The 16,750-nt window shown below is 35.2% G+C and overlaps 2 protein-coding genes across 2 annotated transcripts; both read left to right on the forward strand.

The window, feature by feature from the left end:
* Positions 1-3,966: 3,966 nt before the first annotated feature.
* Positions 3,967-7,160, forward strand: LOC147278968 (trifunctional UDP-glucose 4,6-dehydratase/UDP-4-keto-6-deoxy-D-glucose 3,5-epimerase/UDP-4-keto-L-rhamnose-reductase RHM3-like). Its single transcript, XM_086251478.1, has 3 exons — positions 3,967-4,091; positions 4,634-6,219; positions 6,717-7,160. The coding sequence occupies exons 2-3, from the start codon at positions 4,678-4,680 to the stop codon at positions 7,158-7,160; spliced, it is 1,986 nt and encodes a 661-aa protein (XP_086107604.1). The 5' UTR covers positions 3,967-4,091; positions 4,634-4,677.
* Positions 7,161-15,097: 7,937 nt separating this feature from the next.
* LOC147278969 (FAD-dependent oxidoreductase family protein) lies at positions 15,098-16,749 on the forward strand. The gene has a single exon (XM_086249591.1). It carries the CDS (start codon positions 15,333-15,335, stop codon positions 16,536-16,538), a length of 1,206 nt encoding a protein of 401 aa, XP_086105717.1. The 5' UTR covers positions 15,098-15,332; the 3' UTR covers positions 16,539-16,749.
* Position 16,750: the final 1 nt, after the last annotated feature.

Genomic DNA, 16,750 nt, shown 5'->3' on the forward strand with positions numbered 1-16,750 from the left:
GGAGACCAAGTTATAAATACTTGTCTAAATGTAAATTCGACCAAAAAATAAATTTATAAATGTAATAGTGGGTGGTCGTCCCTTCGTTTTTGACTGTACACCAAGTCAACCACTGAATTATTTTCAACTCTCCCTTTTGGCCACAGCTAAGAGGCTAAAAGCCTAAAACTCAAACAATGCAAGACTATTGCCTACTACAGTACGTAGTACATGATTATTTGGGACTGTCTGCTAATTAACTACTAAATAATTCATTGGATTAATGCAAATTAATCTGCCATTATATATTTATATGAATAGTTATTCGCTAGATCCATGTGATGATCACCAAAATCAATTATCAATATGCAATTAGAAATTTTGAATTGCTGGTGAGCGGAGATAAGAATCTTTTGTATAGAATTAATGATTCTAGTTTTTTGGTGAGATTATTGATTTTAGTTTCTTGGTGAGAATTAATGATTCTATTCATACTGACAAGTTAGATGGTGGAGAAGAAATTATTTTCTAAAAGAAACTTACCAATAATGCAACCTCATAGTCTTTCATATTAATTAGACCAATGTGATGACCTGGTTGAAGAGATTTTTTTGTGTAACTAATATACTATTACGTGGTGTAATCAATATATGTGTCATAATATGAGTTAATATTATTAATATTATACCCTATAAAGATAAATATATTGTTCAACAATACTCTTATACGTTTAATTAATTATAACACATGACAGTATATCAGTTACATAGAAAAAATTATCGTTTGATAGTACCCTTAACCCTTGGGAAGTGAGATTATATGAATGACTAATATAAATAAGAATGGTGTATTTATTACAATCGTGCACCGCCTAGCAGCATGCAACACAAAATAAATAAATAAAAACAGCCTAGCTACCAACGGCATCAAACATTGAGAAGATTCATATATGCATTTTTTATATATTTAATTTTCATAACAAGTAAACGCTCTATTATGTATAAAAGGGGATAATACCTGATTTGATAGACATCTATAACCTCGTTTGCAACATCCTGAAAGAAAATAACGTACTCGTTAAATAACATTATTAATTTATTAATAATTGGAGGATCAACATTTTTTGTCGAGCTAAAGCAACTTGAAAGTTTTGCCTACTCGCTTCCATGTAATGCCAAGAACGATTTTAGGAGGTCATGTGTAATTTGGACCATTTGATCATATTTTATGCTTTCTTACAGCTTGAATTTTGTGACCCTTCAACTTCAAGATCGAGCTCAGTCAATAAATCCATGTTATGACTCGGGAAATGACAACGATATTAATAAGTTAAGTGTAAGGCACTCAATGCAAATGATACATATATTCTTTTTTTAATTTGGTCAAATGATACATATACACTCTAAGAAAAAACACAAACAAATATATATATAACATATATTTTAAAATTTACTAGTGTGAGAATGTGGAGTGTTGTCCTAAATTTGAAAATCATAAATTTACATAATAACTTATAATCCACTCATTATTAATTGATTTTAGAATAAGTGCTTAAATTTCTTCAGTTACAAAACGAACCTCCTCCGTAATATACACATTCTTATTATTAGATTAATAAGATCAAATTTGTCTATTTTAGGCCGTGATATAAATTTATAAGCCGTCTACTCCATCGGCATGCCATGAAAACGTCCACCATAGCCAATAATTTTCTTAGTTTTTTATTTTTATGTGGTTGAATTACATTTATTTTTATTTATTTTAATTTAATAATTATAATTTTAAATGAGTATGAATCATAGAATGTTATAAAATATATATAATACTTTATAATTAAAAGATTAGAAAGATTAAAAAATTAGAGTGCAGATAGAATTTAGATCCTTTATTTATATACAATCATCCAAGCTAAGCCATCAATCAATCTATTTTCAACCTATACCGGTCAAAGTTGATTTCATTGTAATTATTTTGACCTCCCTTTTAAGGGACCGCTCTATACTTGGTCCAACCGCAGAGATAGTGAGCAGATTATTATTGGCAGGAAGCTTAAAAATATGGTTATAATTTCAATATATCCTTATAGTTTACTAATATTTTCAATATGGTCCAAATTTGTCCTTTTCATAACTTGCCTCGACTTTGGTTCACCTTGTTCTAGCTCCTCAAGGCTTCAACAAATGTTATGTACCCATGCGAAGACTTGATTAATCTGTATTGTATGGTCAACGATGAATTGTGAGTCAAAATTACTGATTAGAAAAATTATTGTTTAAAGTATACAATTTAATTAAATTATTAACAATCTGATAACAAAATATATTTTATATATTTATCCACCAAAGAAGAAAGGAAAATAAGGAGGGGTGCCGGCATGAAGCATACAGACAACTAATGATAGTGAACGGTGATATATAGCATCACCCTCCTGTTATTTTAATTAAGCAGTTGGAACAGAAATTACATTTAGAGCCCCCCAATACAAACAAATTCAACTACAAACAGTAATACTTTGTCACATGTATTTAATAACATCGAGATCATCAGAATGTCAGATAAGTTCTACCTCCGCCGCCGGAACCTTGAACCTTTATTTGATCTCAACAAAAACAAAAACAATTATTACCATTTATTTATTTATTTTTCTCGTAAAAGATTTATGCTATCCATTTGAGGGAGATGAAATTGGGCCAAAATGCCAAATCTACTGAGCCCAACTGTTTTGGGTGCAGCCAGATTTATTTAAGAAGTTGCTTGAAGAGTTGGCTTAGGGAGTATGGGCTGGATTTGAATAGAGGGTTGACTGATGGGTCCTGGCCTACTGGGCCGTGGTTTTGAGCCATTGTAGGTGGAACAAAATGTAGTCAAGTGATGAGATTCCAATTTTGCCATGGCCCATGCAGGCCCAACATCGTAGAACATTTTGGTCATGGATGCAACGCATGCACCAAATTTACCTACTAAATAATTTGTTAGTTGTATATCTTTTTTCGGTTTTATCGGAATGAATCAAACTTTAAACCTATCATAATCCTAATTTATTATTTCATCCTCCCTTATCACTTAGACTAACCCTATAATTTGTTAACATCTTTTGCTTCTGTGAAGTGCAACTTCGTTCCTAGAGTTTGTAATTCGGTTGCTCATGGGCTCGCTAGGCTTTCTCTAGATGCTGCTGTGTATTGGTTTAGAGGAAGGTCCTTCATGGTTGGACCCTTTACTTGTTGCTGATGTAACCAATTTACAAAGCTCATAATACATGCACTCTTCCCTTTTGATAAAAAAAAAAAAAAAAAACTCAAGACTTGTTTGTTAGTAATATAGCATGTCAATATCTTCTTTATTAGAAATAAATAAAACTTACAATGAGTCCAATTTTTTTTTTTTTAAGATTTAGGGAAAAGGAGGAATCGAATTTGAGTACAAAGTGTCAAACTTTACGATAAACCTGAATTGCTAGGTCCAATTCCATCAATTTTTGTTGAGGCAATTCTTACTTGTTCATCGGTAACTGATCTAGCTCTTGAAATATATGACATTCTTGATCCTTCCTTTTACTAGTCTTCACAATGAGTCCAAATTTAAATATGAAGCATTGTCACATTAATTAAAGTAGGGATGATAGCAAGTCTCCCAATCCCAATTAAACTCATCCGCCTAACCTGGATTAGGATGTTAAACTACCTATTATATCTGAAACCTCACAATTGAAATATGTTACAATACTGCTCACACACCGTGGGCTACATGCTCCCATCTGCTACAATTAGCTACGTTTTGGTAAAAATATGATACCATCATGCAATATACAACACTGCGCATTGCGCACCACGTGTTAGTAACGAGAGAGAGAGAGAGAGAGAGAGAGAGAGAGAGAGAGAGAGAGAGAGAGAGAGAGAGAGAGAGAGAGAGAGTCATAGTCAAAACTCCAACAGACCTAACTTTACCGGCCATTACGCATCTCTCATCTCCCATCCATCGTTTCCATTTTAATCTCAAACCAATTTACCAAATTAAGTACGTCCTCCTCCATAACCCATTTCTTCATTGCTGCTCATCTCTTCTTTGTTTGGAGTCTTCCATGAATAACTTCTATGTGCCATTTTTCACTTGTAAGTATACATGCATATCTCTATGTATAAAGAGAGTATATTCTGCATTTTTTTGGTTTCTGTAAGCTGTAGGTACATACTTATATTTTATTGAACCCCAACCAATAGATTCAATTTTTAAAAGAGGATTGTATTTATAATTTTATATATATATAGATATATAATCTTGGCCAGAGAATGCAGATCTATTGTATTGCTTAATCTTGGTGGTAGGATTAAATTTCTAGAACATTATTATGATTGAAAATATTGTCAATCATAATTCTAGAAAATTAAGAGTATGTTTGAGAGTGCTTGTTACAACCCCTTTTGGTAGAATGGACAAAAGGGCTTTTTGGGGTAACAAAATGCGGTTTAGTGAAATTTTGTATGTAACTAAGTACGTGCAGAAGCATTTCCAAATAGGTCCAAATTGGAAACTTTCAAATAATGTGCAAACATATAAAATGATTGCAGTGCTATGATATATATATATATATATATGTTAATGATTTTGTGATGTCCTAGTTTCATATATTGTTGTTTTCAATAAATGATTTCAGTGGTAGCAGAGGACTAACTGATAGAGTGAGAGAGGGCTACAAATATGGTATCTGAAGCAACTCCATATGCACCAAAGAACATCCTTATAACAGGTTCAGCAGGGTTTATAGGCAGCCATGTGACCAACAGGCTAATCAAGAACTACCCCAACTACAAGATTGTGGCTCTTGACAAGCTAGACTACTGCTCTAGCTTCAAGAACCTCCAGCCATGTCGATCCTCTCACAACTTCAAGTTCATAAAGGGTGACATTGCTTGCGCTGACCTTGTCAACCACCTCTTGATTGCTGAGGAGATTGACACCATAATGCACTTTGCTGCACAAACCCATGTGGACAATTCCTTTGGGAACTCCTTTGAGTTCACCAACAACAATGTCTATGGCACCCATGTGCTTCTTGAGGCTTGCAAGGTCACAAGGCGCGTAAAGAGGTTCATTCATGTTAGTACTGATGAGGTTTATGGTGAGACTGACATGGAAACTGACATTGGCAATCCTGAGGCCTCTCAGCTCCTTCCTACCAATCCATACTCTGCCACAAAAGCAGGGGCTGAAATGTTGGTCATGGCATATCATAGATCATATGGCCTGCCCACAATAACAACTAGAGGCAATAATGTTTATGGACCCCATCAATACCCAGAAAAGCTTATCCCAAAGTTCATCCTCCTTGCAATGAAAGGTGAGAAATTGCCAATTCATGGAAATGGGTCAAATGTCAGAAGCTATCTGTATTCTGAGGATGTTGCTGAGGCATTTGATGTAATACTTCACAGAGGGGTGATTGGACATGTGTACAACATTGGGACCAAAAAGGAAAGGAGTGTCTTAGATGTGGCGGCGGACATTTGCAAGATGTTTGGTTTGAATCCAGAGGAGGGTATAAGTTTTGTCCATGACAGGCCTTTCAATGACCAAAGGTATTTTTTGGATGATCAAAAACTGAAAAAGCTTGGGTGGGATGTGAGGACTTCTTGGGAGGAAGGGCTAAAGAGGACAATGGAGTGGTACACTAAGAACCCAGATTGGTGGGGCAATGTGTCTGCTGCACTTCACCCACACCCAAGTATCTCAATCATCAACCACTCCAATGATGATGCTTGGTTCTTTGAATATGGGTACACAAAGCTGTCAAGATCATGCAGTGAGCTTGGCAACAGTTCAGCTGGATTGAAATTCTTGATATATGGAAGGACTGGTTGGATTGGAGGGTTGTTGGGGAAGCTTTGCAAGGATGAAGGAATAGAATTTGAGTATGGAAGGGGAAGACTGGAAGATAGGAAGTCTTTGCTAGCTGACATAATAAGAACACAACCAACCCATGTGTTCAATGCTGCTGGGATTACTGGAAGGCCTAATGTTGATTGGTGTGAGTCTCACAAGACTCAAACAATTAGGACTAATGTAGTTGGTACACTTAATTTGGCAGATGTTTGCAAGGAAAAAAGTCTATTAATGATGAACTTTGCAACTGGCTGCATATTTGAGTATGACAAAGAACATCCCCTAGGATCAGGTATTGGATTCAAAGAGGAGGACAAGCCTAATTTCACTGGTTCCTTCTATTCCAAGACCAAAGCCAAGGTAACAATTTCAAACTTTATTTTTTTCCTTATTTTGGTTTTCAATTCTAATATTGGTCATGCTTCAAGGTTTGGCTCCTTCCTCCTCAATGCATGGACATGCATATCCTATGAAAAAAACATAATGTATATATGCCCAAGGAGAGAGTGTTCTGTCATGTCAGCCAATATCCTAGCTTCATTCTAAAACTATATACAATTGAATAATGCTAAATGTACCATATTTTTTTTTACCACATTAATTGACTCATCATATTATATGAAAAATGGGTTTCACGTATTAAGTTAATTATGATGACCAATTGTCAATAAACACATGACATGTCCACATATATTATGGTAGCTAATGTGGTCCTTCTAATGCTAGTGTGTACAATTCCATTGGTTGTGTGATGTGCAACTAGTGATTTGAGACTGAGGGAGCTGAGCTCTTTTGAATTGCATCACAGATCTTCAAGAATATAAGCAATATCACAAAGGACATGGTTAAATGTGCAGGTAGAGGAGCTCATAAAGGAATATGATAATGTCTGCACACTGAGAGTTAGAATGCCAATATCATCAGACCTCAGCAACCCAAGAAATTTCATCACAAAGATCACAAGGTACAACAAGGTGGTGAACATACCCAATAGCATGACAGTACTGGATGAACTCCTACCCATCTCCATAGACATGGCCAGGAGGGACTGCAGAGGAATATGGAACTTCACCAACCCAGGAGTCATAAGCCACAATGAGATCCTGGAGATGTACAGGGACTACATGGACCCACAATTCAAGTGGCAAAATTTTGACCTGGAAGAACAAGCCAAGGTGATTGTAGCACCAAGGAGTAACAATGAATTGGATGCTTCAAAGCTGAAGGGGGAGTTCCCTGGATTGTTATCCATCAAAGATTCAATCATAAAATATGTCTTTGAGCCCAACAAGAAGACTTGATCAACTCACCATGGTTGTGTCACTGTCAATTAGGAGGCAAGTCTATGTATCTACTACATCTTCTAAGTTGCAGAATGAAAGTTTTAAATCATCTTCATATTCTGTTTTGCTCATTTACTTCAATTCAAACACAGAGATGTTATTCATCCAAACAAGGTAAACATTTTTGTATATTTTAGCTTGTTCTACACTATGTGATTAAGTTTCACTTAATTAATTTTTTGAGAGTTCAAAGCAGTGTGTCGTTCGATTATATAAAAAGACTATTATTAATGCTAAAAATGGAGCAAAAATGCATCCATGGATTAATTGTGTTAAATATAGAATTAATTGAACTCATGGTATCTACTTTCCAACAAGCTAGTTGCCTTCCATCTTTCAAAATGTGTAAGTGACACACACACACACACACACTGACACACATATGATTGTTTTACATTGCATGACTAATGACTTGTTTTTTTCCATTTCCTCTCGTATTGGACCCCATACATAACAGAAATCTACCACTCTTTTAGTCATGCACGCACGCTTTCAGTATCAATACAAATCATGTGAACTAGGACCACCCATTATAGAGTTAAAATAATGAACACTGGCTTTTTTGTAGCACACATAGTGAAGTCATTAGAAAAGAAGGTGGTTGTGTTGTAGTGTTGTAGAGCATGAGATAATGGATGGTGACAGAAGAGAACAAAATATTCGACAACCAAGTAGGCATTAGGCAAATTTAGTACCAACCACACATTATGGGACGATTAAAGCTCTGCGTTGTTCAGCGGCTGTCAATGGTTGTCGTGACGCCTTAAGTCACGTTTTCAAAGTTGAATATTAATTGAGTTAAATATAAAAATGGTCCACCAATTTTACAGTGAATTTCAATTTAGTTCATTAATTATAAAAAGTGTTAATTTTGTTCACAAACTTTTCGAGTTGTACAAAATCAGTACAAACGTTAACTTCTATTGAAAAATTTAACGGAAACTGGTTATGTGCATAGCAAGTAACCATATTTTTAGGGATATTTCAGTATATTCATTACATTTTCATATGATCAATTCCATTAATTTTCGGATGAAAGTTAACGTTTATACTGCTTTGGTACAACTTAAAAAATTCATGGATCAAATTGACACTTTTTATAATTAATAGACCAAATTAAGATTTACTGTAAAGTTCGTAAATTATACAACTCTGCAGTGGCGCACATGGAATATTATAAAAGAAGTCAGGTCTGGTGTTTGTTACTCGATCTCCATGACATCATTCCATAAAAAAATTCAATCTTCTCATTGGCTTGTGTTCACTCCACATGCATTATATACTTTGTTTATTTTCAAACACATAGTGTGATCATTAGGTCATTTTGTCAATAAGTGATTTACGGTATATATAATTAATGCTGATTATGTCTATTTTTTCAAAACCTAGAGAGGATAACTATACTATTAATTTAATGTAGGTATGAATTACCATATAATTAAATTTATTTTGGAGATGAACAAAAAGATTCAATATTTACAAGCATAAATGTTTTTAAGACTCCCAAAATAGTCATCTCTTATGAAATCGAGAACTGAAGAAAATTCCTACCATTCGCTCATTTATAACTTTATCAATTGAGTACATTATCTTAAGATAAAATAAAATATGATATCTATTATGATATATATGCTTGTGAACTTGTATCTTTCTTTTATTTAAAATGAATTATTTTCCCCAAAAATTTAGAAATTTTTAATGGAGGAAAGGGACTCAAAATTCACAAAATTATAATAGTTTGAATTGAAATGACGCAAACATAATATTTTGGATCTATATTATAAAAATATAACTATTTAGACCTAAATTTTCAAAATGTGTTGTCATGTACGATCAAGGAGTTAAATTTTAAAAATTTTGCCGAAATTTTTTTTTTGTAAGGGTATGAAAATTTTAACACGAACTCAAGAAGATTTTGTCAAAATTTCGATGATTTTGACAAAATTTTCGACGGGTGAGCTTTTTCTAGGAAGAGAGGGACTGGGTTTTGGGAGATCAAGGGAGAAAGAGAGGGATTGGTTTTGGGAGGAGCTCAAGCAGTGAGGGAGGAAGAGAGGATGGGCTGGGTTTTCAGTGGCAGAGGTGACATGAGGGAGAAAGAGAGGAGGGTGAGGGTGAGGGTGAGGGTGAGGGTGAGGGTGAGGGTGAAGGTGAAGGTGGGCTGGTGATGGAGATGCAAAGAGAGAGAGAGAGAGAGAGAGAGAGAGAGAGAGAGAGAAGCACGTACAGGGGGATGAGGAGAAAAGAGAAGAAGGAAAAAAGAAAAAGAAAAGAGAAGACTGAAGAAGTGGAGAGTCACGGGGGGAAATGAAGGAAAAAAAAATGGGTTTATGGTTGATTGGGATTTGGGACTTTTTGGGCAATTGGAAAGAAAAAAAAAAGTTTAAGGTTTTGTTTGGGATTTGATTTGGCCATTTTGGAGTTTCGTTTAGTTGTTTTTAATCTTAAACCAGTAAATCATAATATATTTTTATATAAAAAATAATTAAAATACCCTAAAGGGCCTAAACCTTAATATCCTAAACAATATAAACTTATAAAGTATAGATTACAGGGTATATAGGGTTTAGTGTATAAATTATAGAGTATAAAGAGTATTAAGGTATATAGGGTTTAATATTAAAATTTAGTGTATAGATTATAGAGTATAAATAATATATTAATTTTATTTATTTATTATACTAATTTTATTTAATAGTATTTGTCTCCAGCATACATTATATTCATCTTATATCACATGAAACCTACTATACAATTTGGTTTCTTCAATATTTTTTATCAATGTAGTAAATAATATGTTGAAATAAACATATAGTAAAGTTTCATTCAAAATTTTTGTATTTTAATAATAATTTTTGTTGTTTATGTCTAATTTTTGTCAAAATTTATAATTTTTCAAAATTTTCATCGAAATTTCTGCGAAATTCAAAATTTTACTTCTTGTGTAAGATGTACCTATCCATGTCCATGTTGTATAATTCTCTCTCTTCACACCTTAAGTACGAAGACTTATTTCCCATCTTGTGTATGCTGATGTACCTATCCACGACCATGTTGTATAATCCTCACTCTTCACACCCTAAGTATGAGGACTTATTTTCCATACAATGCAAGACATGCTTATTAAGTTATTATATATTTTCACTGATCAAAGTTGCGATAAGAAATAATATACTGATTTATTCTTATTTTAATTTGAATTCCATGTTTTGCGCATATAAACAATCATGTTTTATATTCAAAGTACCAAAAGTGAAGTATCAATTGTTATCTCACATCACATCAATTGTTAAGAAATTAAGATATAGAGAGTGGCCAAAAAAAGAAAAAAAGAAAAAAGAAATTAAGATATAGAGATTTAGAATCTTGATGACACGATACATACAACAAAACGACCACATGACATTGTCTTAAGTGCAAACTCTCATATCTGCTATTGGCCGTATCTGCTATTGGCCGTGTGTCAACTTCAACAGATATATCAAAGGAGGAATACAATCCTTTGAGGCTGTGAGAGGGCAATTGTGTGAAAGGGCAGTGGATTAACTATTCACAACACTTTTACCTTTAATAAAAAATAAAATAAAAATCTACAATGCATTCATCACATATTATTTCATTTAAATATTGACAACAATTAAAGTATAAATTTTATGCCATTAATTATATTTATATACCATACAAATACTGTATTTATATTAAAAAAACTTAATATTAAGCAGAGTGCCGGCTCTGAAGCGGGGTACCGAGTGCGACCGCCTAGGGCCCATCTTCAAGAGGGGCCCATAATTTTTTTTATATTATATATATATTAGTAAATAATTATAAATCTCCTAAGTCTATTTTAGTTAATACATAGCTTCCAATTATTTTTATAGTTAATTCATAACCCCCTATTTTACTTAAATTTTTGTCTAAACCCCTTAGTCAATAGATATATAACTACTGTTGACTTTTATTTTTGTTATAATTCTGGTTGTGCCCCTTCCCAATTACTGCACATGTGCACATTGCTGACATCATCCAGCTGCATGATCCACTCACTAATATCGCCTTGATCCACTTGCTGACATCGCCCAGTTGGTGCAGCTTGGTCCAGCGTCATCCCATATTTAAAAAATTAATTACTACACATGTGCACATTGCTGACATTACAGCTGCATGATCCACTCACTAACATCGCCTAGGGCCCCAACTGCATGATCCACTCGCCGATATAGCCCAACTGGTGCAGCTTGGTCCAGCGCCATCTCCATCCCATATCTAAAAAATTGAAAAAACAAGTTGGATGAAAAATGAACAAATCAAGGTTTGAACACCAAAGCTTGTACAAGTGGGAAACACAGCCAACCAACTCAACCAAGTTGCAACTTGTGTAAGTGTAGTAGAATTAACTATATTTATACAGTTTTATAGATATTTAATTTCTAATTCTAATTTGTTTATTTTTATTGCAAATTAGTTTAACTATTTTTTTTATTGCAAAATAGTGTAATTATTTATTTTTATTACAAAGTAGTGTAACTAATTTTTCGTACGTGCTTGACTTGAGTTCGAGTCACTTTGTGTGCAAATTCTTATAATTTTTTGCACATAAAGGCTTGTTATATAGTAGAGCCTGTGTGGCAAGTAGTGGCTCAAGAAGTAGCGGACTATGCTAGTGTGTCAATGGGACGGGCCAACAAAAACGATCAATGAAACTAAAAATTGATAACTGAAATTGAAAAAACGATCACTAAAATTGAAAAAAAAAGTCGATCACTAAAACTAAAAAATCGATATCTAAAACTAAAAAATTGATTACTGAAATTGAATCGATTACTGAAACTAAATCAATCACTGTAAGTAAATTGATAACTAAAATTGAAAATCGATAACTGAAACTAAAAAAACTATAACTAAAACTGAAAATTTATAACTGAAACTGAAAAAATGATCACTAAAATTGAAAAATTGATAACTGAAACTGAAAAAAAAGATCACTTAAACTGAAAAATCGATAATTGAAATTGAACTGATCACTGCAACTGGAAAAATGATAACTGAAACTGAAAATCTATAACTAAAACTAAAAAAATGATCACTAAAACTGAAAAATTGATAACTGAAATTGAAAAAATGATTACTAAAACTGAAAAATCGATAACTAAAACTGCAAAAAAAAAAAAAAAAATCACTGAAATTGAATTGATCACTGAAAACTAAATCGGTCACTAAACTAAAAATTGATCATTGAAAAATTAAAAACAGTTACACTAAATTTTCAATAAAAAAAATTACTCTAAATTAAATGAAAAAAATTACACTAAATTTGTAATAAAAAAATAATTAGACTTAATTTATAAAATTAAACATTGAAATAAGAAAGATTTCAAATATGTTAAAATGTTTATAAATATTATTAATTATCTATATTAACACACAAGTCACAAACCTTCATTGTTGGGTGAATGTTAAATGTCTCTAGTGGTCTTGGGTTCAATCCCCAGTTGAAGCCAAAAACAATTTTTTTACTCAACTTAAGGTAGCAGACATCATGTCCGTTAAAAAATTAAAAAATAATAAGAAAATTAATGTAAGGTTGCTAGCTGCTTAGCGTGAGCTCAAGAGCAGAGGTAGTGGGCTTGTGTCAGCTGATGCATGGGCTGATAGCAGGGTAGAAAAGGAAATGCAAGTGTTTGGGGGTTTTGGGAGAGTTCCTAAAAGGTGGGGAGCAGATGCAAATTTTTACTGTAACTTAAGGGTTTAAAATTAGGCACTATATATATATTTAAAAACAAATTTCTGCTTTAAAAAAGAAAAGAAAAGCAAAATTATAAGCCTACTTGCCTACAGAGGCCCAAATGGCCAAATCCAATATTAGTAGAAAGAACTACACGGAGGTCCAATGTTAATGATCAATTGATTCAATTAATGTGATTCAAATTTCAAAAAACAAAAGTCTAGAAACTTTAAACTTACGTTTGGCCCTTCATGCTTCTCCTTACTCAAAGAAAGAGGAAACTTTACAGCGATACAGTCTTTACGCCTTCCCGTCTTAGCGATAATGCTCTTGCTTCATTAAATAATAGATTTGAACAGTTAAAAATATATAAAAGTATTTTTGGGTTCTTGTTTAATTTAAAGAAGTTAACTGAATTAGATGATAATGAATTAAAAAATTGTTGTGTTAACTAAATTGGATAGTTGGATTTTATTGAAGCTAGTGTGATGTGGCTAATAGAAAAAGCGTGATGTTGCTCCTATTTTTCTTTTATCAATTTGTCATAGCTAATTTGAAACTATTATTAATGATTTTGTTTATAGAAATGTTAAAAGAAGACCTTTTGTTAATGAAAGTATTATAATGCATTGATTCCAAATTGTCAATTGTCAATTGTTTTACAAAAGTTTTTTTTTTTTTTTCTACAACTAAAATTAGGGCCTAATTTAAATTTTCGCCCCTAGGCCTTCCAAAAGTCAAAAGTCAAGACCGGCCCTATATTTAAGATTCATATATCACTAGATAAAAACCCAAATATATCGTCCTAAATCTTTAAACTATAATTATGAAAAGTGTAATTTAACCAAAGTACAATAGTAAAAGTGAATCTTTAAATTGTATGGACCAAAAAGGTGGGTAATAGATAGATTGTTTTAAAAATTAGGCATAAATTCAATTTAGACACATAACTATATATGCTATTTCAACGGGGTCCACGAACTTTCAAATATTTCAAATATACACCTGATTTATTATGTAAATTGAAAAATGAAATTTCGTCTATCAATTTATTGAGAGATCAGTTAAATGTTAGCTTGGTTTTTACTAACGGAGATTAATTGGCGACGTGGCACCAACTCATCATACATTTCTCGCCAAATGAGCAACACATGTCCACTTGACACGGGCCCACACACCCATCACCTCTTTCCCGCTCGTCGAACGCTCTCTTGACCATTTAGTCTCCAAAAAACATCACGTTTTCCCCCAAATTTGAATATAAATCCCTCACTTGTGTTCAACGAGCGAGAAAGAGATGATGAGTTTGTGGACCCGTGTCAGGGGTTAGGTGGACCTGTGTCGCTCATTTGGTGGGAAATGAGCGACACGAGTCCACCTAACTCCTGACACAGGCCTACAAACTCTCTCTCTATTATTATTAAATTGTGGGCCCGTGTCGCTCATTTGGCGGAAAATATTTGCTGAGATAGCGCCACGTCGCCACGTCGCCAAGTAATCCCGGTCAGCAAAAGCCAAGCTGTCATTTAACTGATCTCTCAACGAATCAATGGACAGAAACTCATTTTTCAATTTAGATAATAGATCGGGTGTATATTTGAAATATTTTAAAGTTCATGGACCCCGTTGAAATAGCTTATATAGTTATGTGTCTAAATTGAATTTATGCCTAAAAATTATTATGATGCCGACATTGGTAATATACAAATGTGTTTTTCACTGTTAGAATATTGATGAATTTATCATTTTTCTTTACCTATAATATAAAAGATTTATAGGTTATCGAATATGTCTGTATGTCATACATATGTCTGTACCATAGCCATTCTTGATCATTTCATATTTTCACCCAAAGTTAAGTTGTGCCACAAGGTAGAATTTTTTACAACCTTACCTCTAAACTTCAGTCCATAAGCTAGGTAGTATAGAAGATTTATAAGTTGTTTGGTATGTCTGCATGTCATACAGATGTCTCTACCATAGTCATTCTCGATTATTTCACATTTTCACTCAGTTATATTGTGCCACAACGTAGAATTGTTTACAACCTTACCACTAAATTACATACCACAAGCTAAGTACGTAGTAAGTAGTATAGAAGATTTATAGATTGTTTGATTTGTGTGCATGTAATACAGATGTATGTACCATAGCCACTCTGGATTATTTCACATTTTCACCCAATCCGACCTTACGAGCCTAAGTACGTGGTGATTGTAAAAGTCAACCAGTGGCAATTGTGAAATTCACAACAAAAAGTTGGTGGTTTTCAAGAAATCCCCACGTTAAAAACAAGCGATCACTACCTCTCACACACACTGACACACACACTCACAAGTCAGAGATCCAAAGCGCAAGTAGCAGCTCAAAGCCAATTCGATCACTTCAACTGCCTTTCTCTGTCTTCGATGGAATATTCCGGCGAGGAGTTCGACGTGATTGTAGTCGGCGCGGGCATCATGGGCAGCGCCACCGCCTACCAGACGGCCAAGCGCGGGAAGAAGACCCTCCTTCTGGAGCAGTTCGACTTCCTCCACCACCGCGGCTCCTCCCACGGCGAGTCCCGAACCATACGCGCCACCTACCCGGAGGACTACTACACCCCCCTCGTCCTCGAGTCCTACTCGCTCTGGCAGCAGGCCCAGTCCGAGATTGGCTACAGCGTCTACTTCAAGGCCCGCCAGTTCGACATGGGCCCGGCCCACGACAAAGTCCTCCAGGCCGTTGTTGCCAGCTGTCACACCAACTCCCTCCCCCACCGCCTCCTCAGCAGCCTACAAGTGGAGCAAGAGTTCTCGGGTCTGCTCCGGATACCCGACGACTGGGTGGGCCTGGACACGGAGCACGGCGGGGTCATTAAGCCCACCAAGGCCGTGTCCATGTTCCAGACGCTGGCGCTGCAGAACGGCGCCGTTTTGAGGGACAACATGGAAGTGAAGGACATTCAGAGGGATGGGGCTAAAGGAGGCATTTGGGTTTATACACAAAGTGGGGAGAGGTTTTGGGGGAGGAAGTGTGTTGTCACAGTTGGGGCTTGGACTAAAAAGTTAGTTAAAACGGTTGGTGGGATTGAACTGCCTATTCAACCATTGGAGACCACTGTGTGTTACTGGAGGATCAAGGAGGGGCATCAGGCTCACTTCGCCATTGGAGGTGACTTCCCAACCTTTGCTAGCTTGGGAGACCCCTACATCTATGGGACACCCTCTTTGGAGTACCCGGGTCTCATCAAGATTACTGTGCATGGCGGGTACCCGTGTGACCCGGATAAGAGGCCTTGGGGCCCCGGAAACCCCTTGGCTCCGTTGAAGGAGTGGATAGAGGGCAGGTTCTCAGGCGTGGTTGACTCGGGTGGGCCGGTTGCAACCCAGTTGTGCATGTACTCCATGACCCCAGATGAGGATTTTGTGATTGATTTCTTGGGAGGGGAGTTTGGGAAGGATGTGGTGGTGGGTGGCGGGTTTTCGGGTCACGGGTTCAAGATGTCGCCAGTGGTGGGTCGGATCTTGGCTGACCTTGCGCTGAGTGGAGAGACCAAAGGAGTGGAGCTAAAGCACTTTAGGATAGCGAGGTTTCAAGAGAATCCCAAAGGCAATTTTAAAGACTTCCTCTAAATCAATCACTGCTTCTAAATTTGAATAATACCCCATATGCCTTGTCCATGTAGCAAGCGTAGCAAGCAACTACATCTGTGGCCATTGACTTCTTATCAATATCGGGTCATCATCAAAACCATCGAGTGTCTGTGTAAGGGTGTGTCTGTAATTGTATGTGTGTTTCTATGTGTTTGACAAATTATTAACACACTTCTTTCCTCCACAACAAG

This window comes from Dryas octopetala, chromosome 7, assembly GCF_963921425.1.
Source record: "Dryas octopetala chromosome 7, drDryOcto1.1, whole genome shotgun sequence".
Lineage (NCBI taxonomy): Eukaryota > Viridiplantae > Streptophyta > Magnoliopsida > Rosales > Rosaceae > Dryas > Dryas octopetala.

Coding starts and splice junctions, on each gene's coding strand:
- LOC147278968 (XM_086251478.1), top strand. CDS start 4,678: ATGGTATCTGAAGCAACTCCATATGCACCAAAGAACATCCTTATAACA. Junction 6,220..6,716: donor ATTCCAAGACCAAAGCCAAG/GTAACAATTTCA, acceptor TTAAATGTGCAG/GTAGAGGAGCTCATAAAGGA.
- LOC147278969 (XM_086249591.1), top strand. CDS start 15,333: ATGGAATATTCCGGCGAGGAGTTCGACGTGATTGTAGTCGGCGCGGGC.